The sequence below is a fragment of the Polyodon spathula genome, chromosome 4, assembly GCF_017654505.1.
Source record: "Polyodon spathula isolate WHYD16114869_AA chromosome 4, ASM1765450v1, whole genome shotgun sequence".
Lineage (NCBI taxonomy): Eukaryota > Metazoa > Chordata > Actinopteri > Acipenseriformes > Polyodontidae > Polyodon > Polyodon spathula.
In genome coordinates, this window is record NC_054537.1 from 94024695 (window position 1) to 94050884 (window position 26190).

Sequence of the window (26190 nt, forward strand, 5' to 3'; positions counted from 1 at the left end):
ACTTTAATGGAGAGAAGAAGGTTAGCGCAAAGGAGAAATCGACAGAGAGGCAGGCTTTGAATGCCAGCTGGGCTACTGACTTGCTTTGTAACTTTGGGCAAGCTTATTGATCTCTTCCTGCACCCAGTCCTCTGCTGAATTTCTGGATAGAAGCCTTAACTGGAAGCAAGATGTGTTGGGCTAAGGAAGGTACAGTATGTGCTTTTGACTGTTACTAACGTATAATGATTCTCTATGGCTTGCATATTTTTGTTGGTGGTCACTTGTTTGTTTTCTTGTTTATTGAGGTTATTGTTAAGCAGTGTTTAGCCTCTTCTTTATTGAGCTGCTTGTTTGTATAGACCTTGAGTTTGATGCAGCTTGCCATGTGCAGGTACAATCTGGCTGTTGCTAAACAGAAACATAACATTTATTTATTTCAGACGCTTTTCAACTCAATGTGATCCTCCCATGCGCAGCAGGCTTCTGTATGTCCAGGGTCAGCTTTAAAACATCTCTACATGCACTTCAGCGCATATGTCTGTCTGCAAGTCTTTTGGAATATAGAAGTGTAAGTGTAAGTGTGTGTGTGTGTGTGTGTGTGTGTGTGTGTCACAAAATCACTATGTTTTGCCATTACAGGAAGGTGGTCATTCAGGATAGGAAGGATGGATGTGTATTAGCAGAGCGGTCTCTGACATAAGCAGTGCTGGCCCCTCTTTGAAATAAAATTCAGATTTAATGTATACATTTTTAATTTTATTTTTATTGTCTGCAGTAGAAGTGTGAGACTATTCCTATGCAGATCCCATACATTCCCTCTGCGTCCATATGTATTAAAATTTACTTCCACTGAAAAATACATACAGCCGTGTGTATTATGTGATTGTATAGATCAGTTGTTGTGGACTGAGCTTGATTCAGAATTTTACATTGATGGTTTGATTCAGTTATAGGGTTAACAATGCACAACTTTAACATTCGAAAAAAAAGAGACAATAAATGCAGTAGCCTCAAAGCAGAAGTTGGGTTTAACCAAGTAAACTATGAGCGGGTTCGTATAGCAGTAACACGGGTCAAACACCTGACATGTAAACCATGAGCGGGTTCCTATAGCAGTAACACGGGTCAAACACCTGACATGTAAACCATGAGCGGGTTCCTATAGCAGTAACACGGGTCAAACACCTGACATGTAAACCATGAGCGGGTTCGTATAGCAGTAACACGGGTCAAACACCTGACATGTAAACCATGAGCGGGTTCCTATAGCAGTAACACGGGTCAAACACCTGACATGTAAACCATGAGCGGGTTCCTATAGCAGTAACACGGGTCAAACACCTGACATGTAAACCATGAGCGGGTTCCTATAGCAGTAACACGGGTCAAACACCTGACATGTAAACCATGAGCGGGTTCCTATAGCAGTAACACGGATCAAACACCTGACATGTAAACCATGAGCGGGTTCCTATAGCAGTAACACGGGTCAAACACCTGACATGTAAACCATGAGCAGGTTCGTATAGCAGTTACACAGGTCAAACACCTGACATGTATGTAATCCATGAGCGGGTTCGTATAGCAGTAACTGTTGTGAATGGCTCTGTGTGGTTTCTCCATGCACCGCAGTGGGTGTGTGGCAGGATGTGCTGTGCAATGTTTTGTGGCCTCGGCCGTGACTGAGCAGTAAACTGCAGCAGCTGGAGTCCGGTAAACTGCTTGCACATGACAGGAAATGTACCACGGAAATCTGAAATGAGAAAAATAGATCAAAAACCCTCTGAACAAGTAAATGAGCGTGTATTTGTCACGTACAGTAAACTGAGTGCACATCTTAGGCAGGAAGGGGCTGCATTTGCTTTACTGCAAACTAATGGTACAGTGGAAAGCCTTTATAGGCACAAGCAGAATGGCAGCCTGCCAGCGGAGACCTTTGACATACAGTACAGTGGTTTTCAACCTGTGGCATGCGTGCCAGTGCTGGCTCGTGACAGGCTTGCACCTGTACGCACTGGCAGTTGTTCTTTGAGCAATCATATCATCATAATCACAATACTCCCTCAATCACACCATCATAATCACCAATCTGTTTGTACCACTGAACCACAGCAAAATGAGAAATTATGATGCAGGGCTCCAGACTGCGACTAAAATGGGTGCAAGTGCAACAGGTTTTGACAACCTGTTTTTTCAGGGTTTGGTACAAAAATTCTGCCTCTCCCTTTTAAAAGCCTGTGTCAATGCAACATGACGTTGGTATGTATATAAAACGTGTGCAAGTTCTTTTGTGCAAAAAATGTGCTTAAAATGAACGGTTGCATTCAAGAAATATAGAACAAGATCAGCGAAAAATAAAAATACATTTAAGGTTTGTGTATTGTACATGTGCCTTTAACAAAATGCCCTGGAAACTTAAAATAAAGAAAAGAGAACGCAAGCAAGAAAGCAAAGCTGAAAGCAAGCAAAGTGTTCTTCTAGCCAAAGTGTTCTCTAAGTCGGAGTTAGCCACCAGACACAAAGCATGAATCAGTAAATACATGTATTACTTGTCATGATGCACGAGCATCATCATATGAAATGTGTCTCATATATATATTAGTAGCGATCTCGGTTAACACAGACAGGCCCGTCACACAGGGCGATGTAATCCACACAGACAGCGCGAACCCGGGACCTCTCGCACTAAAGCTAGTGCGAGTACCACTGTACAAAAGAGCTTTTTTACAAACAGTACTGTGTCAATTGTGAATGAATCGCCATCGGTTCCATTAGCCAGAGCATTTACAATGATAAAAAGCCTGTTTCACCTCAAGGGTTTTCTCTTAGGTGTAGTGTTCCCTTTGGAGGTGTTCCTTTACACAGAGACTCCTGTAATTTTAATGCACCAAAAAGCTCAACAAATTAAACACAAAGTGAAAATGTTACCGTAACAAGCTGGAAAAAAGTTAGCTGTGAACTCCAATAAACCAGAGTTATCTTACGCCAGTCAAATCGTAGAGTGCCTAAATAAAGTTTTGAGTCAACACAAACTGATTTTTCTGTTGCAACTTGCATCCCATATATAATCGATTTAGTTACATTATTTATCGTTTAAGAATGATTTCTCAGTTAGATGATGAGTAGAGGTGGAAAAAAAAGCCATTCGCAAAATTTAGCACTTGGATTGTGCAAATGCCATATATTTCAAATATTTTCAATGTGCTTGCTGTGGTGTATTTAATGTCATACGTACAGCAGAACAAACTTACTGCAATTTAAACTGTTTTTACTAAAAAAAAAATAATAATAAAAAAAAGTAATATGTAATCCATAAGAGCTCTCTGTGCTGCATGCTGTCAGATCAGGACTTCACTGAGCATGAGAGCTGCAGCATGCTATTCCCGTATTGCAACCAGACACAATTAAAGGTGCGGTCACATACTTGCAACACTTGCAAAATATTTCAAATAGAAACATGCTGAGTACAGACACAATAAACCAGGTCTCAGTTTTACAACAGCCGTTTAAGACTGCACATCGTTACTGGTACACCCGGTGGTCCCTGCTGGAAACACTGGTACTTGAGATGAAAAGGTTGAAAACCACTGGGTTAGTAGAATCTGGTGCCCCCATACAAGCAAGCAAAGGCATTATCTAAAATTGACTTTTTTTATCATCAGGACTGGTCGTCTTGAATAGGTAAACTACATTATTAATTTGTTTATTGGCACTTGCACTGAACCTCCTTTTTCTTTTCTGTGTTTCCTTTTAATTAAAATAAATACATGAATCCTACAGTCCTCGGGGACTAATGATGCCCTTTCGGGTTGTGCTTTCCCCAGTGATTGATGCACTTTCAATGCTGTGCCACACACTGTAGTCGGATTTATGCTGTACATTGTGAGAACCGTTTTTTTTTTTTTTTTTTTAAACTTATTTGTTTTCCTCCAGAAAGGTCCAGCTGAGATGCAACATCATTTCCAGTGGGAGTCTTTACAAGCTGTCCCCAGTCTTCAATCCCAGTGGGATTAGAACAGGAACACTCCCTCACAGGGGCTGCACTGCCACTTCACAGTGAATCTCACGCTGTACAGAGTCCTTCCCTCCAGCTCTAACTGCAAAGCAACTTTCTTTCATCTAGTGGCACAAATTAGATGGACCCCTGAACTGATATTATTATTATTATTATTATTATTATTATTATTATTATTATTATTATTATTATTATTATTATTATTATAATAGTAGGGGTGCCAATACTTGTAATCCCTTTAAGAAGATTGTGTTGGCAGGTACTGTATTAACTGAAGCCAAACCTGTTAATCAGTTTGCTTATTTAAAAATGGAGAAATCCCTCAATGTTAATTAACTTGCGAATTAAGGGCTCCATTTTCAAGAGAGATGCGATGGCGCAGCAGGGTTTGCACGTTTGTTTTGGTTGCAAGGACAGAGTTGCAGCTGCGGTTGATTTTCAATGTCAGAGTTGCACTGAAAAACTAGCCTTGAGTCAGTGCATGGTTCTGTCGGAACTTTGTGGGCGTTTTCAGGATGTTCCATGCTTTTTTTTTTTTTTTTTTTTTTTTTGACCCACTGCCCAGTTTACCTGCGATTTCATTCAGCAGAATGATCGCATTTCGCCATGTTGCGTCTCTTTGACTTGGGTGCTCTTTGATTTGTTATAAATGAGTCACGGTTGTTGCAGTCAGGCGTAAAAGTTTTTAGTTTGTGTTAAGAATAGCCGGGTTTGTGTGAAATGTGTTAATAAGGGGAGCACTATTGTGTTAAGTCTGTAATTGAGAGCATATTTGATTTTGACACAATCTCTAAATAAACCCAAACTTAAGCACGGCAAGAACTATGAAAACTTGTGAAAGAGACACGGTGATTGTGCAGCAGCAGTTATGATGCATATAAAAGTGTCTGCTAAATGATTAAATCATAGTACTAATAATAAACTGACGATCTACAGAGTGCTGTGCCGGGGCCATGTCATGCCAGTGCACATGAAGGGTACTGTTGCCTTATCCTTTTACACATCCGGCTCGTTCCAAGTCCCAGCTGGGGATGGTTCTGCTACATGCCAGTCCTTTTACACACCCGGCTCGTTCCAAATCCCAGCTGGGGATGGTTCTGCTACATGCCAGTCCTTTTACACACCCGGCTCGTTCCAAATCCCAGCTGGGGATGGTTCTGCTACATGCCAGTCCTTTTACACACCCGGCTCGTTCCAAATCCCAGATGGGGATGGTTCTGCTACATGCCAGTCCTTTTACACACCCGGCTCGTTCCAAATCCCAGCTGGGGATGGTTCTGCTACATGCCAGTCCTTTTACACACCCGGCTCGTTCCAAATCCCAGCTGGGGATGGTTCTGCTACATGCCAGTCGTTTTACACACCCGGCTCGTTCCAAATCCCAGCTGGGGATGGTTCTGCTACATGCCAGTCCTTTTACACACCCGGCTCGTTCCAAATCCCAGCTGGGGATGGTTCTGCTACATGCCAGTCCTTTTACACACCCGGCTCGTTCCAAATCCCAGATGGGGATGGTTCTGCTACATGCCAGTCCTTTTACACACCCGGCTCGTTCCAAATCCCAGCTGGGGATGGTTCTGCTACATGCCAGTCCTTTTACACACCCGGCTCGTTCCAAATCCCAGCTGGGGATGGTTCTGCTACATGCCAGTCCTTTTACACACCCGGCTCGTTCCAAATCCCAGCTGGGGATGGTTCTGCTACATGCCAGTCCTTTTACACACCCGGCTCGTTCCAAATCCCAGCTGGGGATGGTTCTGCTATCTACCAGTCTTCAATGTTTTCATGCACCAGCCAGGTAACGGCTGCTTTGGTTAAGAGGGCAAAAAAAAGTACATTTGTTGTTCCCATATCTCCTGCAAGCAACACTGCCAACTGGAGTTTATCTGAAGTGCCAGTGTAACCTGCAGATGTTCCTGACTGCGTAACATTACTACACTCCGCTTCATTGAGTCATGGCCACTGACTCCCCCAGTCAGCTGTGGATGAATAATTACTGACACCTGTTCCTCAGTACTGATTCATTGTATGTTTGTGGAGGGTCCCCCTCCAGTGCCATATATATATATATATATATATATATATATATATATATATATATATATATATATATATATAATTTGTCGTAGTTGCTAATTTGTCTTTTAGCACAGGCTTTAACATCATAATACCTTTTTCTGATGTCTACAATATTTATTGAAACCTTCGACACAGCATTAACTGTTGTCTTTTTTTTTTTTTTTTTTCTGGTTTAGAATGTTTTGTATTAGGGCCTTTTCCAAACAAAGCCGATTTCATTCTGTATTACTACTTCCAAAATGATGTGTGCCTCTCTCTGTGAAGTTTGCTTTTCTTTTTTTAGTGCAACCTGTTGGAGAAGCTGTTTGTATTTCAAACTACTCCAGCACAACCCTTGGCGAGTGGGTGGGTTTGTACTTACTGAGGCCATTTAAATACTCCTTCACCATGAGGTTTATGACTTTTTATATTTTCCTGTTGAAAATTGCATTTTTGGAACTGGCTGCAAGTCGGTTGCAGTGCAAGCTGCGTTGTGTCTGCACTTAGAATAAGACTAGCCCTGTACAAACATGGGGCCCCAAATTGTTTAAAAGCTGATTGGAAGCTAATAATCCTCTCGCCCTGGGCACTGGTATCTTTACTGTCTTAGTGCCCTACAGAGGCCATGAACTGGCAATGAAAATGTCACAAAACTGACTGGTGACGTACATGTGACCTTGAAAACTGGGAAATTGATTTTTATTTGGAAATTAAAGTAGGCTTTCTGTCTCTGTTGGTACAATACAGTTTGTCATACCAGTACTGAGCAACTCTGACCTTTTTAATTCAGCCAGGATTGACCGGTTTATTGTACTTTTTAGACCAGTATTGTGTTTTGAGTCCCTCGGCGTATTAAAGATCCTGAACTAGCTGGGTTTCGATACAGTACATCTGCTAGTAGCAGAAATGCTGTAGTAGTCGTGTGCATTTTAATGCAACTCTTTCTCTCATCTACTTCTGATTCCACCCAGTGGTAGTAACACTGTTATCCGCTAGTTATAAATGACCCACTGCTTTTAGTTTATTAATGAAAATCCTAAATGTGTAACTCTTTGCAGTCGGAAGATTCTTACCTAGGACTTTTGTATCATCATAACAAACACATTCTGTCTGTCAAGGGACCATTTATTTTCGTACAAAACACACTCTCCCAGAAAGCGGGGAAACAAATGCGTTTACACACAAGAGGACCCTCCTGATCGATTACTAGCACGTCAGTGCAGTCACTTGTGTATTATATATATATATATATATCTATATTATAGTTATATATAGATATAGATATATATATATATATATATATTATAATGGTTTTGCATAGAGGAACAGTAACCCGCTATGTCATATATAAAAACAACTGTCTGTGTTTTTACTTTTCATTGCACTTGCTTTGCACTCAACACACAACCTCTAGGGATCCAAACATGTGCAAAAACTGTGCTGTATTTGGCACTTGATAGCCATGCTGATAGTAAAACCTATACAGTAACCCTTAGCAGTCCATTTATTCAGCACTTGTCAGGTGTGTCAGTTCCACTTTATTTTCACAAGCGCTGTTTATTTTACATGCGCTGTTTTAATTTTTTTTTTCCCCCAAACTAAAACAGGTTTAAAAGGTAGTGTATGGCAAAAGGACATCAGTACTGCATCTCCAGCTAAGCTCCATCCCTTGTTTTGATGTATTTTTCACATACCTCTTTATAGACGTGCATACTGATAAATCCTCTCCTGATCACTCGTTTTATCACCAAACTCCTCAATAATGTGATCCAAGTCATTATTTTATTACTATAACATCTCAAAAAGCTCTGCAAATGTTTGTGATATTCTTTGAGCGTTGGATGCAGAAGCAGCTATCTCCTTTGTCTGTGTCCATGTTATCTCTATGGTGCGTGGGGCTATCGGATACGCCCTTTTTTTTTTTTTTGGCTTCATGCGGCTCATATTTGTCACACTTGGCCATTGAAAGGTTTTCTCTGCTTTTTCTGGAGAAAAAATGACTAGAGACCTGTGTCTTTTTGATGATAGCAGACTGAAAGGTAAAATTATAATGTCGGACCTGGTCTGACATAGGACTGCAAAGGGTTAATACTGCAAGAGACGCTAGTCCTGGAATCCAGTTCCGTTAGAGGGTTAATAAGTCGAAAGAACGATTTGAAGTGGTTTAGGACCTGAGGTCATACTACAGAACAATTTCCTAACCTAACTTTCCTATCTTTATTTTATCTTTCATGGCTAGGACAGGCTTTTTCCTAACTTGGTATTACAGAAGCATTACCTCAGTCAGTAGTGTCTTCAATTTCCCAAGTGTCTTATACAATCCTAACATTAGTTAGGAAATCCTAACTTTAGGGATAAGATTTGTGTTAGATTTGCTAAATAAACAAATAGATAGGATTTTCTACCTAAATGACTGATAGTCTGAATGGAGCAGGTTGCAGTTCGAGCTTCATGTCTAAAAATAAGTTCAGGAATATTTTCCACCAGCGTTTCTTTAGAAGCAAAGAGAAGCCATGGGCCAACATTGCAATGGCCATTTCAGCTGGCTGTGGTAATCCTTGGACAGCTGATGCGGTAAAAAAAAAAGCAATCCACCACATTCAGTGAAACCAAAAAGGGGCAATGGTGAAAATGGAAAGGCAGAACTAGAGGAGGTCCATTCTCAATAACTCCACCCCCCATCCCCACCCCCAACTAGAAGAAAGGATCCTTCTAATAATTGGTCCTGTGTTACCGAAGGTACATTCAGAGAAAAATCTACAGTCAAATCTAGTTTACAACAATAAGTAAATACCGATATTTAAAAATGTATTAATGAAGCAATAATTATACATGTATCATAAACCATTTTATTTTAATTGGGATTGCCAACATGGTGTTTTAACAGCAGCTTCATTAACCATGAATTTACAACATGCCATTACCAGATTACTGTCCGAGCTGCTAGCTCTCGATTCAAAGTTAACTCTCCCGTTAAGGTGGTGTTGCTGTTGACATTCTTTCCAGTTTCTACAGAATTCCTAATTCTGAAATTTGAAACGGCATACTCTGTCCTCAGGCACTGTCACATTGCAATATATGGGGATTTGACACCCCCCACCTGCTGTCCTACTTCAAGGAAGGCTTGCACTGTAAGCATTTCCAGGCCACGCTCCTTGGTTTTCCACTCATTCAGTCATACGACTTGTAACACTAGGCTTTTCAGCCAAGATACTGTGCCTTGTCAGAGTGTTGTGCAACTAACCTCCAGGCTGTGCACACTTTCCTTGAGACGGAATGTCCTCATCGTGCTGTGCTTGATGAGTTTGACCTCCCCTTAAAGATCCAGTATCATAGTTTAACCTATACCTGTGCACGCATTACTTTTTCATACCTAGAAAAGGTTTTCATGCTGTGTTTTGCTGTTTTCTTGTTTTTCCACTGCAGGAATCGAGATTTAACTTGCTCACTGCAATAGAAGTAACCTGTCATTCAAATATTACCAGTTTATCGGTGGAGAAGATCGAACCTCGGGCTAAATTTATTTTCTAAATTGACTAGTAGCAATACCAGTTCTTAAAATCCTATTATAAACATTTGCTAATTTATTTGGGTGCATTTTCAAGACCTATGGCCCTGACCACTGTCGAGAATAAAAGGATAAATGTAGGCAAAAGAATGAAGAGGCTAATTCAGGACTGCAGCCAGAAATGTACATTGATGGTACATAGCCCCCAGCTTTGGGATAGATTGTAGTTGCCTGAAGCAGTTAATAATGCTGAAACAGTACTGAAAGCCATTTCAAATGATCTGTGAAGATAGGAAACAGCACAGTAAGGTGCAATGCATCTCACAGGTATCAGTATCACTTATATGGGCGTGATGCTGGGGTTTTAAGGAAATGTCAGTTCAAAAGAAATGTCATTCATTTTATAAACCATGTGCAATCCAATTAGAAATAAATAAATGTGGTTTCTACAGCATGTGGGGAAAGTGAAAGATCAGTGATGCCATTTCAGCACTAAAGTTTGCCTGTAAACCTCTTCAGATATGTTTATTAAACTGATTTTCATCAAATTTAGTCAAAATGTCCACTTGGCTTAAACCCAGATTAAAGCCCTACCGTAGAAAAATCCCCTTAAGTACGGCATAAATAGGATGTAATAACCTGCCACATCAGCACCTGCTGCTGGAAAAGTTGATTATGTGGAGGTGCTCATCTCTGTACGCCAAAACATTGCATGAACTTTTGTTATTTTGAAAATGTTGTTTAAGCTATTGCATTTGATTGACCCCTAGGCACTGCTGTGGTTAATAATACAAAGGGGGCTCCCAAGTGGCGCGTCCAGCAAAGGCACTCTGCCCAGAGTGCAGGATGCGTCCTATAGCTTGGAGGCGCCAGTTTGAATCCAGGCTATGCCACTGCTGAACGTGGCTGGGTATTTCCATGGGGCGGCGCACGATTGGCCAAGTGCTGTCCGGGCTGGGAGGGATTTGGTCGGCTGGGGAGTCCTTGGTTGACCGCACACCAGCGATCCCCTGCATCTGGCCGGGCGCCTGCAGGCCTGCCTGTGTGCAATTCAGAACTGTGTGGTCCTCCGACACTAGTTCTGTAATGGCTTCACGACGGGCTTGCGGTGCGAAAAAAAAAAAAGCTGACGGTACACATTTCGGAGGACGCGAGTGCTCGTCGTCTTCTCTCCCGAGTTAGTGCGGGGGTTGACTAATGGGGCATTCCAAATTGGGAGAAAATCAGGAGTAAAATAACTGAAGATTCCAAATAATAGTACAAATTATACAGAGGAAGACTGTGAATGTGTACAAAGTAATTGAAACTATCGTCTGGTTTCACAACCTCAGATTGTCACTAATCCTGCACTGCCTAATGTTTAATGTAGTCCAAGCTTGGTAGTAAACACTCTCTGTGAAACCTGCTTTTATTTGATGTGCCTTATTTTATTATGTACAACATTCTGTTATCTATTTACTAACTAAAGGTTAGTTTTAACACAAGTAAAAACAATATACCTGGAGTTTGTCAACTCCTAAAAATGGGGCTTTCAATCCTGCACTGATCTAGTCTTGTGTGTTACCAAGCCATAACCGTCAGATCTTCTGACTCCCTGTTTGATTTAGGTAACTTTTATATGCATCTGCATGAGGCGCACTCTAGTTTCAAAACATGCCCTTCACCGCAGTGCTGGCGTGTGCTCAAGTTGTGTAGCACTTTCCTTCATTTGAGCCGTGCTCTGTGTATTGGCTTAACAGATGGAAGGTTAAATTTAGAAATCAGGTGCCAGCAGGGCTGTTGCTCAGTGTTTATCCTGGAGTGGAGTCCTTCAGAGTAAGACACTGTGAGCTGTCCAGTACAGCTTGCTGATCCTGACCAGAAGCATTCCCTGGATATAATGGGGTAAAAAACACCTAAAGGGACCATTTTATTGTAGCATTTCTTTTCCCCTGACTGGAGCCTTGAAGTCACGTGGCATGTTGTTCCCAGCAGTCCAGATAATCTGAAATGCACACTAAAAATTTGCGTAACAAATATGCAGAGCAATTTTGATTCACAGCTTGTCTGCCTCCCCTAAAACTTCCACTAACTACATCTCCCAGAATACAATGCCTTCAGTTACTAGGAAACTACAAAAGTAAAACCAACCCAACAAACATTATCCAATCTCTGGCTAGCCCTGTTGCCTTTGCAGCCAATCACAGTAAGAACAAGAAAAAAGTGAAGCTACACAGGTTGAAGCATAAACACCCCAGTGCAGCTGCAAATCCAACTGGAGCCATCATCTCAGGCAACCGCTAAAAAAAGATGCCTATAATGTTAAACTTTTAAGTTTTATAACTTATATATGCATTTCCATATTGTTTATCGATCGTATCGCTTTATATTGAAGTTTTAACATGTTCACTGAGTTTAAGCATTTAATGTTAAAATAGAAGTAACATAATTAATTTGCAGAGTCAGTGTGATACCTCAAAGAAAATGCACTGAGCCAGTAAAGAAGTATATGACCCACACATGGTTGTACAGTAATTCAAAGTAACATTGCAGTTAAAATGGAAGGCTGTTTTTTAATGCCTACCCCGTTACCATTAAAGAATGTAGAGTATTCATCAAGATTACTCATGACTCCAAGGTAATGTTGCATTTTATCCCCATTAAAGAATGTAAGAAAAATTGGAGTGAACTAATTTCAAATTAAACTGGAATCAGATATGAACAGTCGGAGTGAACTGTGATCAGATCACTGGAGAATAAATGTGAAGGTGCCGATTTTTGATAACCGTATGTTCTCCATAGGCCGCATTTACACAAGTCCCCAGTCTCTGTCTAGAGCACACTTTACACTCGAGTCTCCCTGTAGCGTATTGTGAGTGCCAGGCTGCTGCTCATGAGCAGCATCATATAGTTGGCAGTGGGGTCCCTACTGTCCTGTCCAATAACGAGGTACGTGGCCGGCATGCAGCAGTACAGCAGGCTGTTTGCACCAATGGGCTACCTCAACATTGACAAATGCCCTCTCCAAGCACATGGACGACATATCTCTGAGTAAAACATAGTGTAAACAATATGCTTGTTCAGAGGGTACACTACTAGCACACGGGCGCATCTGACTGCACCTCATCACTCTGCACTGTACTGGTGAAGCTGGGGCAGTGATCCTCATTGTGAATAACCCCTGACTGCACCTCGTCACTCTGCACTGTACTGGTGAAGCTGGGGCAGTGATCCTCGTTGTGAATAACCCCTGACTGCACCTCGTCACTCTGCACTGTACTGGTGAAGCTGGGGCAGTGATCCTCATTGTGAATAACCCCTGACTGTACCTCGCCACTCCATGGTACTGGTGAAGCTGTGGCACCTGTGGTTTGTTTATACAGTAGCTGTGGCATGATTATAGGCATGCAGTGAGTATTGAACATTTTGTTCTTGGGTTGCATAACAAAAGCCTAATTTGCTGGTCTCGCTGGAGTAGGAACCTAGCAACATTCTCTCAACTTGAATCTGGTTTTGTGTAACATCCCAAGGGTAACCCCTGTACAGGCATATTATTTTCCAAGCAATGCACTTTGCGAACTCAGGCTTAAGTGGTAAATACTTTAGCCCTGGGTATTCTTTAGTAGGCAGCTTGTTGAGAGTGCACTTTCTCGACATCCCGTTTCAAGCTTGTCTGCATGTACCCCATTTCATTTCATCTCTACTTGGGGGGGCAGCAGTGTGTTTTGCTGGCTATTTAAGTTTCTTCCCTATATCGCCAGTAGTTCAGGATGTTTTTCTAAAATAGTGGGGGGGGGGGGGTTTCATCTGTATATCATCAGTCAACTGCTTTAAACATCTTAGGTCAGTTGTTGGCATCAGTCATACAGTATGTATCGATTTTAATTCCTGATGTTGCCCGGCTGTCACTGATATTTTCTCTGTTTCCTTGATTTTCTGTTGTTGGATCAGTCTGTTCCAAACATATGCAAGGACACATTCCAGCTTATGAACAGATGGAGCTAGGAACTTTTGTAATGGTGTGGGGGGCTGTGCACAATGTACAGTGCATGATGTTGGAGATGCCTACAGTAACTCTGTGGTTTTTTGGGGGTCTTGCATGTGGTTAAGTGATCTGATCTTCGCAACCTAAGGCCTTTCACTTTAGGACAATGTACTGCAACCACAAGGATGGATGCAGTGACCTACAGTTACACTACATTACATGAAAGTGAAGTACATTAAACAGTATTAATCCAGAGGGTGTCCTTTTATTAGAAAGTAGAGCGACCAGGCTTGTTTTACATTAACCAAAGTTTAAGTGCTCCCTTTGTGTTGTAGGTATTCAGATATTCTGCTTTAGTGTGTGTGTGTGTGTGTGTGTGTGTGTCTCATGTATATATATATATATATATATATATATATATATATATATATATATATATATATATATATATATATATATATATATATATATATATATGGATGGAACAGTATTCAAACCTTTGACCTAGAGGCTACATGCATTAACTTGTATTGGCTCTACAAACACTACTGCCAAACATCTGAGCTGCAAACCTATTTTAAAGTAGCTTGTCATCCCCAGATGACTCTGCTGGCTGCCAGTTTCACTACAAATCAAATTGAAAAGAATTGCAGACCATGTGTTTTTGTGTCCAGGCTTTGGGAGGGTAGGAAGCGCTTGTTCAGTGGGCTGCAGAAACAGCTTGCCCAGACAGTAACACAAGGGAGGGCAACCTGGGCTTTTCCAAACACTTTGGGGGTATTCACAGATAACATGTTCGAAATCCTTTATTTCAGCTAGTAATAATAATAATACAGTGTATTTCTAATACAACATCATGAATCGTTATTTGAGTGCTGTGTTAAATGTTTACTATCTGTTGCTGTTGGATTATTGGAACAGAGGGGGGAGGGAGCACTCCTGAGCTCCTCAGCGCTCTCCTCCTAGGAGTATTAAGAGTGCATTTGTTTGTGACATTAGCAGTGAGCTGTCAGTGTCATATGGCAAGCCAAGGCAGACTCAACTGGTTCTGTGCAGTGACGGTGATTGCTGTCAGCAATAGAGGCTGTTTACTTTGTGTTAGTCCCATCAAAACGAATGGCTTGATCCTCAGCAGACCACGGTACTGCAGAAAGGTAAGGTACACAAAGCCCAGGCTTGGCACAGTGGGAAACTAAACCAACTGGAACCCTCCTACCTGATTGATTCGATCAAGCTGTTTACAGGTGTTACTGCAACCATTGTAATGAGTTACATGTAAATGGAAGGGAAAATAGCAACTGGCACATCTCTGCCATTTAAAGTACTTAATCGTGATGGATATAATATATATATATATATATATTAATAGAGATTTTATATATATATATATACGACATTATATATATATATATATAAACTATGTAAATGAAAAATCTGCTCATCATATTTGACTTTTTAGACGAGTAGCTAACTTGTCCATGACACATCGATTGAACATTAGAATCAGAAAAAAATAATTAAGAGATTGAAAGAAAGTCTTCCATTAACCCTTTGAATTTAGAATTATCAAAGTTTTTACTGTGGTTTACCATGGCAAATCAGAGTAAAGGTGGTCAAGTACAGAAAAAGTATACTGAATGCCTGGTGAAATCATTATATATATATGTGTGTGTGTGTGTGTGTGTCTATATCTATATATATATATATATATATATAATATATATATATATATTATATATGAGATATAAATATAATATATTTACACAAAGACAAATAAAATATATATGCTAATGTGTTTCTTGCATTTTTTTCTGAAGTCCTCGTTTGCTAAGAATTACTCAGATTTTTAATGCTGGAAACAAATGTGTAAGAAACAAATATAGCAGGAAACGTATGTTATAAAAATAAAAACTGATATCAGATATGACATTCCCTAATTCGGAAGCTTGCTGGGGAAAGAACAGCTTATCGAGTTGCCATGGAATCTTCTGAAATTAAGCTGAACGCTGATTTCATGTTTGTTTTTGGGTTTTTTTTCCCAATGGCTTTTATGTTATTTTCTTATCAATGTAATTCCTGTATAAATGTCTGAACAAACTGCTTCAGAGATTGCAGTGTATGAAGTGTTAATTGAGCGTGTGACTGTAGGAATTTGCACATACCCTGTAACACTCCTGTGATGTGTCTTGTATTCATTAGTTATCATGTGGTCTCAAAGGGCAATTTGGACATCATGATGTTTTTGTTTTTTCAGTTGACTTTTATGTAAAGTAGTCATGCCTGTATCAAGAAGAGAAAGATGAGTCAAGCATGGAGGACAGTTCACCCTTAATATTCCCTTCTCCCCTCCCCCTTGCAATCTCAGGTCTCCCTTGTTGCAGGGCAGTTTACACTCTTTATTCAGCATGTACTCTGGCAGCACCAGGTACTGTCACTGTAGGCCTTGTCACCCAATTCTGTTCGTCCCAGTGGCATCTTCACTGTTCTTTCACTGTTTGTCGGAGCTTCCCACCTGCGAACCAAGCTTTACAATCAAAGTGAACAGAGTAGTTAAAAACTGATAAAACTATCCTTTGCTTCACAGATGTTGATACCTTTTTATGTACATTTAAATGGGAGTGGATTGTTGTACTTCGTTACACCAGGAATAGCCTGGCAGAACCACAGTGCTGTACTGGATAAGTCCAGTCTGAAGTACGTTACAGCCAGGGCAAGGACTATTCAGTCATTTTTTTAAACCACTGCTGTTTTGATCACATTGTACCCCAGTGTACTACACTACCAGGAATCTGGTGCTTTTTGTCTTTCACGCAGTGCGCAGTGTAGTCGCTAGACAGTGGAACTGTTCATTGTTTAGTGAAATTGTCAGAAATCATAACGAGTCTGTGCTGTAAATGGTAATGCTTACGGTCGGCACGCTGTGCTTATTGTTTTGCAACTCGTTTTTGGTAAAGGCATGCAGTGGTTTGGAAGGTAAGGGAAGGTGACATGGTTTCTTGCCCTACATTTTCGCAAATCCACCACAGAGAGGAAGCCCCCTCCCTTGTTTCCTTGCCTCAGCCCTGACCGGCAGGGTCCCTGGTGGTACAGTCAGGCGGGGCCCGGGGGCGGCGGCCGGGGGGGGGGTGGCACCGCCACCTAGTTCCATGTACACCCAGGTTTATTCCAGCTGATACAATGTTATGTACAAAGCACAGTTTTTTGTCTTGCAAGAACATGATGTTGTTTTAATTCCTCAGTAGGGGCCAACCTGAACTTGTAATGCACTCCAGTTCATTTAAGAGTTTTATCATTTTTAATTTCTTTTTTTGTTTGTTTGCAGACAAACTGCAGCTTGACTGTTGGGAATCTGATGGAGTTCCTGAGAGGGAGTGGTGACTACTGCTTCGCACAGCATCGCACCTGAAGAAATAGACGCGTGAAGAAGCCAAACCAGCCTCGACCAATCTGAAACCAGGATGAAGGCAGAAACTGAGCAGTGGATGTGAACAAAAACTGTTGCACTGAACTCCTTTTACAAAAACTTCACTCTTTACTCTGAGGAGCACTGTAGTCTTCCAGATGGGGTAACACGATTTATCTGCAAGAAACATATGCTGCTTTGAAGGAGCTCTGTGTATCCTCTGCTCTTTCACCCCCATCCCCCGCCCTCCAAGCAAGACAAATAAATAATCTGTGGGGGGGGAAAGGGCAACGGTAGTAAGGAAGGATTGTTGCATCTCCTTGTGCAGAACTGCATTGCATTGTTTTTGAGCACAGCATCCTGCTACTGTACCATTCGTTCAGGGAAGCAGCCTTGCCATTCAAGGATACGCTGACAAAGCCGCTGTCGTGTTTGTGAACTGCAGCTGCTTCATCATGGCTCGTATGAACCGCCCTGCACCTGTGGAGGTCTGTTACAAAAGTATGAGGTTCCTCATAACCCACAACCCCACCAACTCTACCCTCAACACATTTATAGAGGTGAGGACAAACAGCTGGCATGCCCTGCCTTGTATATCTAGTTTAGTGAGAGTTGCTGAGGTGTACTGTAGCAGTGGGCAGCACGTTGGCACTATGCAATTATCCAGATGAGTTCGGTTTGGTTCGATTTTAATGTTTAAGAACCATTGAGATTAGATTGAGACTCCTTGTGCATGACATTCTGAACAGCCACAAGCCCAACTCAAAGTTCAGTGTTGTATAGAGAGGGAATTTAGGGTGGAGGGGGGGATTGTTTAAGATGCTGGAATAATTTATTGTACACCTGAAGAACAGGAAATGCTTTTTTGTTTTAAGCCAGCTCCTCCTGCAATGATACCAGCAATTGTGATTTTGCTGTTCATGCCAAAATTGCAACGTTAGGGACATTGACAGGTGGAGCAAGGTCATACAATGTAGGAAAAGTTACACAATGCTTATTCGCTAGACGTCGTGTGCTGTGCTGCTTCGCTCTTCGTTAGTGTTTCACAGTGCTGTGCGTTTGCACAAGCTGCAAGTTCTCATCATAACAGCTCTGTCACAAGCGTCTTGTTTCTATGGAGACCAGAGTCATATCTGCTTAATTATATCACATGGATGAAAAAGAGCATCATCTTGAAAATGTCAAGGTTCCTCTACCTTGTGCAGTCTGTTGTATTGTTTTCAAGCCAGCAAAAACAATGCTCACTATCCAGGTTCTGAATGGCTTGTATTACCCCTTCCATTTAATGAAAGTGGTTGATCAAGATTTGCAATAATTTAAATGTGTGTCGCTTATAGAATATGTGCCTTAATAAATCTACCCATAATTGTATTATTTATTGTATGTAGGATTTGAAGAAATATGGTGCAACAACTGTCGTGAGAGTGTGTGAGATCACTTACGACAAAACACCACTAGAAAAGGATGGGATTACAGTCATGGTGAGTACAAGGTACACTTTGCTAGTATGTGTCTTTTAAACTGGGGGTCAGCTGCACCCTATGGTGCCTCAAGGAGGTTTCAAGGGATTCCCTGCATGCTTATTAGCTTCAGCACGTCATAAGTCTGCGCAGAAATGAACGCGTTCTCAGGTTATGTAATGCGTTCTCAGGTTATGTAACGCGTTCTCAGGTTATGTAACACTTCTCTCGTTACATGTGGTGTAGTGGAGCTATTTCAGCAGGAGCACGACAGATTACAAAGCAGAGGAAAAATCATTGGAAACACACAAAATAAATACCAGATATGGATACATTTTTTATTCGACCATCTGCATCAAAGCAACAAAACCCACAGAATGATACAGAACCTCCTTCAATAAGTTCACCCTTAAGGACTGAAGAACAGGGAGGAGGTGGTGGTGTGAGTAAAAAACATAAAGCCGTTATTAACCCTGCAAAATGAAGGAAATACGACGACAGCTACTTGAATTTTATTTGTACTGAAAGTGGAGATATATCTCAATCACAGTGTGTAATTTGTGCTGTCCAGTGAATGTTTGAAACCCTCCAAATTACAGAGACATTTAATTACCAAGCATGGAATATATAAAAACAAGCAACCCACTCTTGCTCAAGTGCCTGGAAAAGTCCTTGTAATGTCTGTGATGGGTGACGTCTACGTGCACATGTATCAAACTCTTCCCACACATGCTCAATGGGGTTCATATCTGGTGATCGAGACGGCCAGGGAAGTGCTTGAATATTGTTCTGAGTGAGGAAGCTGTGGTGGCCTGGGCTGTGTGCGGTCGTGCATTGTCATGCTGGAATGGAATGTTATGAATGGGATCGTGAGTTCGTATGATCCCTTGATCTCTTACAGCGCTCATCTGTAAGGATGCCTTGAACATGAACAAAGTTGGTTTTACCACTGTCTGAGATTGCCCCCCACACCATGACACTCCCACCACCACATCTGTCAGCCTGTCGCACACAGTTGGCCGCAAAACCTTCATGACGTCTGTGTACCAGAAGCTGCAAACCTAGCTAACATATTTTGACCCATAGGTCGTCTAAACAGCTATGGGTCGAAACGTGTTAGCTAAGTTTGCTGTGAAGTTTTAAAGATCTGAAATAAAGAGTATTGCGTTAGTTAAGAACTGTTTGGATATGGACTTGATTTTAACAGGAGTTTGTCTTTTTTGACCTTCGCTGTGGCTGTCCAGTGGAGGAGAATTTTGTGTGTGTTTGTTTATATATATATATATATATATATATATATATATATATATATATATATATATATATATATATATATATATATATATATATGTATGTATGTATGTATGTATGTATGTATGGTGGGCTGAGGAATTTTTATAGCGGGAGGGTTCACAACTCATTGCAAGATCGTAGAGTGCTCTATACACACAGAAGCCCATTGCAGACTCTCATTAACCAACAGAGAGGTTGATGAGGTTAAAGACAATTATAAGGCAATATTTCATTCATAGGGGCATCCCTTTGACCGTAGCAGCAGTAGGGTCATTGTGCAATAAAATAAGCAAAGAAGCCTCTAGGTCATTAAAAAAAAAAGGATGAGTATATTGGTTACGGGTTAAACCACCTGTAGTAAACAGAAAGGCAAAGTTTAACCAGTGGAGGGGGACTTTTAAAGCAAAACAAAAGCCAAACAATTAGGGAGCAAACTGCACTTAACATTTAGTTCTAAAGCAGTGCATTTCTCCACTAATAAACAAGTAAGGTATACAAAACTGTCGGTCACTAAGGGAAAGTTAAAAAAAAATGCAGACTGCAGCACAAAGTGGCACTTGAATGAAGTACAATGAAGACGCCAGCTTTCATTTCATCAGTATTTGCACAATGATGATAATCATCTGACAGTCTGGAAAGAGAGTATAAATAAAAACATGCTTCAATAAAAAAGTAAAAGCATACTTGCCTGCATAATCAAATAGTGTGATAAGCAGAACATTTGCATAATTCGTTGTGCTTTTTGATTAGAAGTAGTTTCATGCATGACATGTCTCATTCAGGGCATTCATAGCTCAGATAGGTCACGGTTATTAACTCCTTAATGGTTTACAAATACTATTAAAACTAATTCTAACCCGTTCAAATCCCTTACTTGAAAAAGTTGTCTGCTGCTGTAAAGTACCCAGCGTTGTGCAATGATTAATTGTAGGCACTCTACAGTAAAGTACGATGCATCTAGTTTATAAATGAACCACAGTTGGCTAGCACAGTGGCTCAGTCAAAGCAAGCATAATTACTTCAGTATGGCTGAGCTTGTGCTAGTAGTGTGTGCCTTGACAAGCAGGTAAAGCTTGTGATAATGTGGAGTTTCCAGCTTTGGTGCTCTGCTGAGTGCAATGCCACTGGCAGGCTGTGTGCATTGCTGAGAGCTGACAATGTGGGTGACTGACCTCTTGCTAGGAGTATGTTTCCTTGACAAGCAGGTAAAGCTTGTGATAATGTGGAGTTTCCAGCTTTGGTGCTCTGCTGAGTGCAATGCCACTGGCAGGCTGTATGCATTGCTGAGAGCTGACAATGTGGGTGACTGACCTCTTGCTAGGAGTATGTTCCTTGACAAGCAGGTAAAGCTTGTGATAATGTGGAGTTTCCAGATTTGGTGCTCTGCTGAGTGCAATGCCACTGGCAGGCTGTATGCATTGCTGAGAGCTGACAATGTGGGTGACTCTGATCTCTTGCTAGGAGTATGTTTCCTTGGCAAGCGGGTAAAGCTTGTGATGGAGTTTCCAGCTCTCTGGTGCTCAGCTGAGTGCAGTGCGGCTTTCGGCTCCCAGCAATGCATATAACCTGACAATGTGGGTGACTCTCGGGCCTCCACTGTCCTGGTTCACCCTATAGTGATAACCTGAATTCCAGTGTTTAAAGGGGTACCTTTTTCATACAAATGTTTTCCTCATATTTAATTTCTTACTTGCTTAAAGATTTGTTTTTTGTATGTTTTCTCTATTGCTTGCTTGCTATACGGCTTCTCAAAAGACTCCACAAGACTGAAGTGAGATGGGGTTGCTCTGTGCACTGTAGCCTGTAACAAAGCACTATGTCTGGGGAAGCATGTGCAACGCTAATATGCTTCCTTAGTCAGCCTTGAGGAAACCTTTTAAAAAGTAATTTGCACTGGAGTAGGAGTAAACAAGGCAGAAACTAAGCAGCAGTGGAGAATCGTACAAAACATAATTATATATGCAAGTTCATTTTTTTTGTAATATTTTAACACAATGGGTAGCACGTTTGCACTTTATTGTAAATGTAGGTTGTACAATTCTGTGAAGTAATAGAGTTGAAATGTTTGCAGGGTTCATACACTTTTTTCAACATCAAAATTCCATACATCTTCCATACTTTTTCCAGACTTTGTTTTGTTTTTCCCAGGGTTGTGTTATAGTTTGTTTCTACTAGTTTTTCGATAGTTAACCACATAGCCAGGCATCCGAAGACCATTATAGCTTTTTGAGCCAGAGCAGAATCTGACATTCTATATTATTTTTGTAAATAATGCAAAGTTGTGTACTACAAGTGTAATACCTGTGCCAAAATAGGATAGTGTAATGGTGCCAATAGTATTGTAGCGATCTCAGTTACACAGGCAGGTGCATCACACGGGGTGAGGCAATCCACACACAGGCAGAGGGCGAGCACGAACCCAGGACCTCTCGCACTAGCTTAGCACCGATACAGCTGTACAAAAGAGCCGGCTCCTTTGCAAGGAGTGTATGTCGGGCTTATGTCTTCATGTGCGATTACGTCACCTGCCCCTGCTCTCCCCTGTGCATGCCACAGTATACTAAAACAATTAGTTTCACTGGAACAGGCAGTCGTGTGACATATCCCAGTGTGCTGACTGGATAAGATTGCTTCAGTTGTCAGGACGTTGTCAGGGGTGTTACACGGGGCAATCCTCGCAGGATTTGGTCGCAAGCAATATAGTTGCTACTAGTAAATTACCTAAACAGTTGCCGCTAAAATTGCTGACAAGCTTTCGAGATCAATTATTATTAATAAAAAATAATCACAGAATGATTTTCATTCTCCAGTGGTACTAGTAAAATTCCAGACCTTTTCAAGACTTTCATAACGGAGACATGGTTTTTCAAGACCTGGAAATCAGTTTGCCATTTTTCCATACTTTTTCCAGACTAGCATACAAACCCTGTTTTGTAAGAATGCTTGCCAGCCCAGACACCCCATTGAAACCCACCAGAAGTACCCACCCTTTCTTTCTGGGATTATTCCTGTAATGCGAAGTTGGTTTACAGTACACAGTGAGTATTTATTTGAACAGTACTGAATTCTAAGTCCTATGTGGGATGTAGTTTATCTAAAACCCGCCAAACAAAAAGTGCTTTTCAGCTGGAGAAGCTCCCGCTTGTGTGTGTTTTGTAGCTTCTGAAGGATGGGTGATGAATGTGTGCTGATGTACTGTAAGGAGGGAGTTCACCTCACACTGATCAAAGCATTTCCTCTTTCCTGAAATCAAGTCCTCCTTAATCTCAAATGACGATCTTGTCGAGGTAAAAAATAAGTGTGTGTGTGTGTTTATTTAGAATACAAATTTAGCATATTTATAATAATTACAGTGCTGTATATATCATTGTGACTCTGGTGTTTTGATTAGTGGAATGTCTTTTGCAGGAGTAAGCTGTGTACATAATAACCTGTTTAAAAGGTTTATTTCCCTGTATAACAAAGCGAGATTTGTTGAGAAATCCTGCTTCTAGATTTCTTTTACGTTGAAATGGTATTTTCTAAATTGAGAAACTGTGCACATGTCTTTTGAATGGCTAAACCTACACATTGTTACGTCTCCTGTTTTTTTTTTCATATATGTATAGTTTGGAACTCATTCACATGTTTCCTCCTTGCAGGACTGGCCTTTTGATGATGGCGCACCACCGCCTAAGAAGATAGTTGAGGACTGGCTGAATTTACTGAAAAGCAAGTTCTGTGAGGATCCTGGCAGCTGTGTTGCTGTCCATTGTGTTGCTGGCCTTGGAAGGTAAATTTTAATCACATGAATCTTGACGAGGGGCTAGGGCATAGCGAAATTATACAAAATAGATCTTTTAGTATGTGAACATACAAAGAGACAATACTACCAGATTTTTGATAGCATCCATATATTATACTAAAGAATGTCCCAACCAAGTTTCTGTGATTTGTGACGAGCAGCAGTCCTGCTTCGGTAAAGCCAGGTGTGTAACCCTCCAGGGGGCTCCATCCGTTGTGGGCGGCGTGTGACTGGAAGATTGGAATTGACACCTTGGTTAGTGCAGCCATTGTTTTGAGAGATGAGCCAGTTTAATTTGATTTACAATCTCACACTTTATTTTCACATCTAGTAGTAGCAATAGCAGTGTGAATGCATTAAACAACACAAGCTACTGTTAAGTTACAGCCTTTGGTTAGTAAAGTATGGTCTGTGACTCATTATTTATTCCATCAAGACAGATCATTTTTTTAAAGCAGGCCAATTGTTTGAACCCCCCCCCCCCCCATTTACATATTTGGTAGGTACCATAAAATGAGCAAATATTCTGTATAAAATTCTTCATTCAACCTCTGTGGGCTCCTTCGCAAGCTTGTTAAAGAGCCCATCATCTTTACTGATTTACCTGAAGCTACAGGTGTGGCTGTGAGGAGCTTCTCATTGCATCACCCCAGCAACCCTCTGCTAGAATGTCACAGAAATGGGCCTCTTCATTTAAACTATATGCATGTTTATTTCACTTTTCAGTGTCTGAAGGTTACGCAGTTTGCACTGTTTTCAGCGGAACCTGTTGCTACATGAACTTGCTTGAACACTAGATGGTGCTATTACACAGAACAACAACCACCTGCCCATCCCAATCATTCTAATGTCCGTCCGTTTCTTAATGTTGAATTTGTAAAAGCATGTTTTGAAGAGTTTTTTTAAATTGATGCTGTTTTATCTTTTTTGTTAATTTAGTAGTCGGAGAGATTACTTGTAGAATGGATATAGCCTAAGGTGCGTGCCAATGTGACACATTTATCTCATTCTGTGTGTGTTTTTTGTTTCAGAGCCCCTGTCCTTGTTGCTCTTGCCCTTATTGAAAGTGGAATGAAGTACGAGGATGCCATACAGTTCATCAGGCAGTAAGTGTGCCTCTTATCATTCGGCGCATTCATACTTTACAAATATTTGCCAGCAAGTCATGAAAAGCTTGGCTAGTCAATTTATAACTTTAAAGATAGAGAATAAGCATTCACTGCAAATCAAAGTTGTCTTTCTGCCCGTGTTACTAACTGTCAGGATCATTTGAAGGTAGGAGTGTTTTAAATACAATAATAATTAAAAAAAAAAAAAAACTTAACATTTTATTAAACCCGAATGTGTGTGCTTCTTTCAGGAAACGTAGGGGAGCCATCAACAGCAAGCAGCTCACCTATTTGGAAAAATATCGCCCCAAACAGAGACTCCGATTCAAGGAGCCACACAACCACAAGAACAAATGCTGCATCATGTGATCTTGGGCACTGCCTTCCTCTGACAGCAAACCGTTCACAGGGAATCGATTTGTTCACAACTAGCGCACCTGAATTCTGCCTTTCTGTTTTAAACAAGATCCTTGTGAAGCCAGTAGGCTTACCTAGGAGACACGAGTTTTGACATGGCTCAGGGTGTTGAAGAAAAGCCTATTGCATTTCCCCTTCATTTGTACACAGTATTACCATGTGTTGGCACGTTCTATCATTGCCAAGCACTGACCCTCGTGTCTTGAACACAGCATTTTGTAAATTCTGCAGTCGTGTGTGGACACATTAAATGAACACTTGTTGAAAAGGACAATCAGTACCACAAATACTGGAGTAGTTACTGGTAAACAGACTCGACCATCCATCCAAATTGTTTAGATGTAAAGGAATCAATGGAGCACATGCAAAAGAACTTGACTTAATTCTCAGACGACTTCTATCTTTGTCAATTTGCTATCAAAATGCTTCCGTTTTGTTTTCTATGTTTTCTATACGCATTTCTAGTGCATGTCACTGTGGAGTCCCTTATAACCTGTACGCCACTGAGATGTCTGTGTCACCACTCCTAGAGAATAGCGAGGGAGGGAGAGAGTTCCACTCGGGGCCTCTGTATTTTTAATAGAAATTATTTTTGCATTTGTTTCATACAAAATGTTAAGAACATGTAGAATACCTCATCCAAAGCTGATCTCCCAGTTTGGGGTGTGTGTTGTGATCACAGACAAAATGTAGTTTTGATTAGGTTGCGGGTGATGGATCTGCAAGCTTTAAATTAGTGTATGGCCTAATAATAATAATAATAATAATAATGATTTAATAATATTAAAAAGTAAGTTGTTCTTGAAGTTTTAATAAGCCAGCTACTCTGGAACAGCAGGCAGTAATGTGTCAGAACCCCTGTTACCCGTGTCAGTGTGGATAATAATGAACAGTAGCCAGGTACTGAATGATGGGATACAGCAGACGTTTCTGCCTTCAGTTTGTACACTGCAAAAAATAAATTTAAAAAATTTGAATTTAATTTAAACTAAGTTTTTTTTATATATATATAATATATAATCTGTGTGTGTGTGTGCGCATGTGTAACGTGTTTCGACCAACAGGTCTTCATTAGAGCACAAACAGGTTTGTCAAGAGAGGGGTCTCCTCCCTCTATATAACATTAATAATATCTTACAGGTGATCAATGACCTACACCAACGTGTCAATTACAAAGAGAATGCCAGATTATTAATT

The 26190-nt window shown here is 40.8% G+C and overlaps 1 protein-coding gene across 5 annotated transcripts in view; it reads left to right on the plus strand.

Moving 5' to 3' along the window:
- The window catches only part of LOC121315151 (protein tyrosine phosphatase type IVA 3), a 53759-nt gene extending 27790 nt beyond the window's left edge, over window positions 1-25969 (plus strand). For 4 of the 5 annotated variants that reach the window (XM_041249123.1, XM_041249124.1, XM_041249120.1 and 1 more), the window contains 5 exons: window positions 16850-17490; window positions 18319-18411; window positions 23325-23455; window positions 24499-24573; window positions 24828-25969. In XM_041249123.1, coding sequence (XP_041105057.1) covers window positions 17386-17490; window positions 18319-18411; window positions 23325-23455; window positions 24499-24573; window positions 24828-24945 — 522 coding nt within the window. In that variant the 5' untranslated portion in view covers window positions 16850-17385 and the 3' untranslated portion in view covers window positions 24946-25969. Of the gene's footprint in view, window positions 1-14249; window positions 14682-16849; window positions 17491-18318; window positions 18412-23324; window positions 23456-24498; window positions 24574-24827 lie in introns of those variants that run through there. The other variant, XM_041249119.1, reaches the window with a different exon arrangement.
- Window positions 25970-26190: the final 221 nt, after the last annotated feature.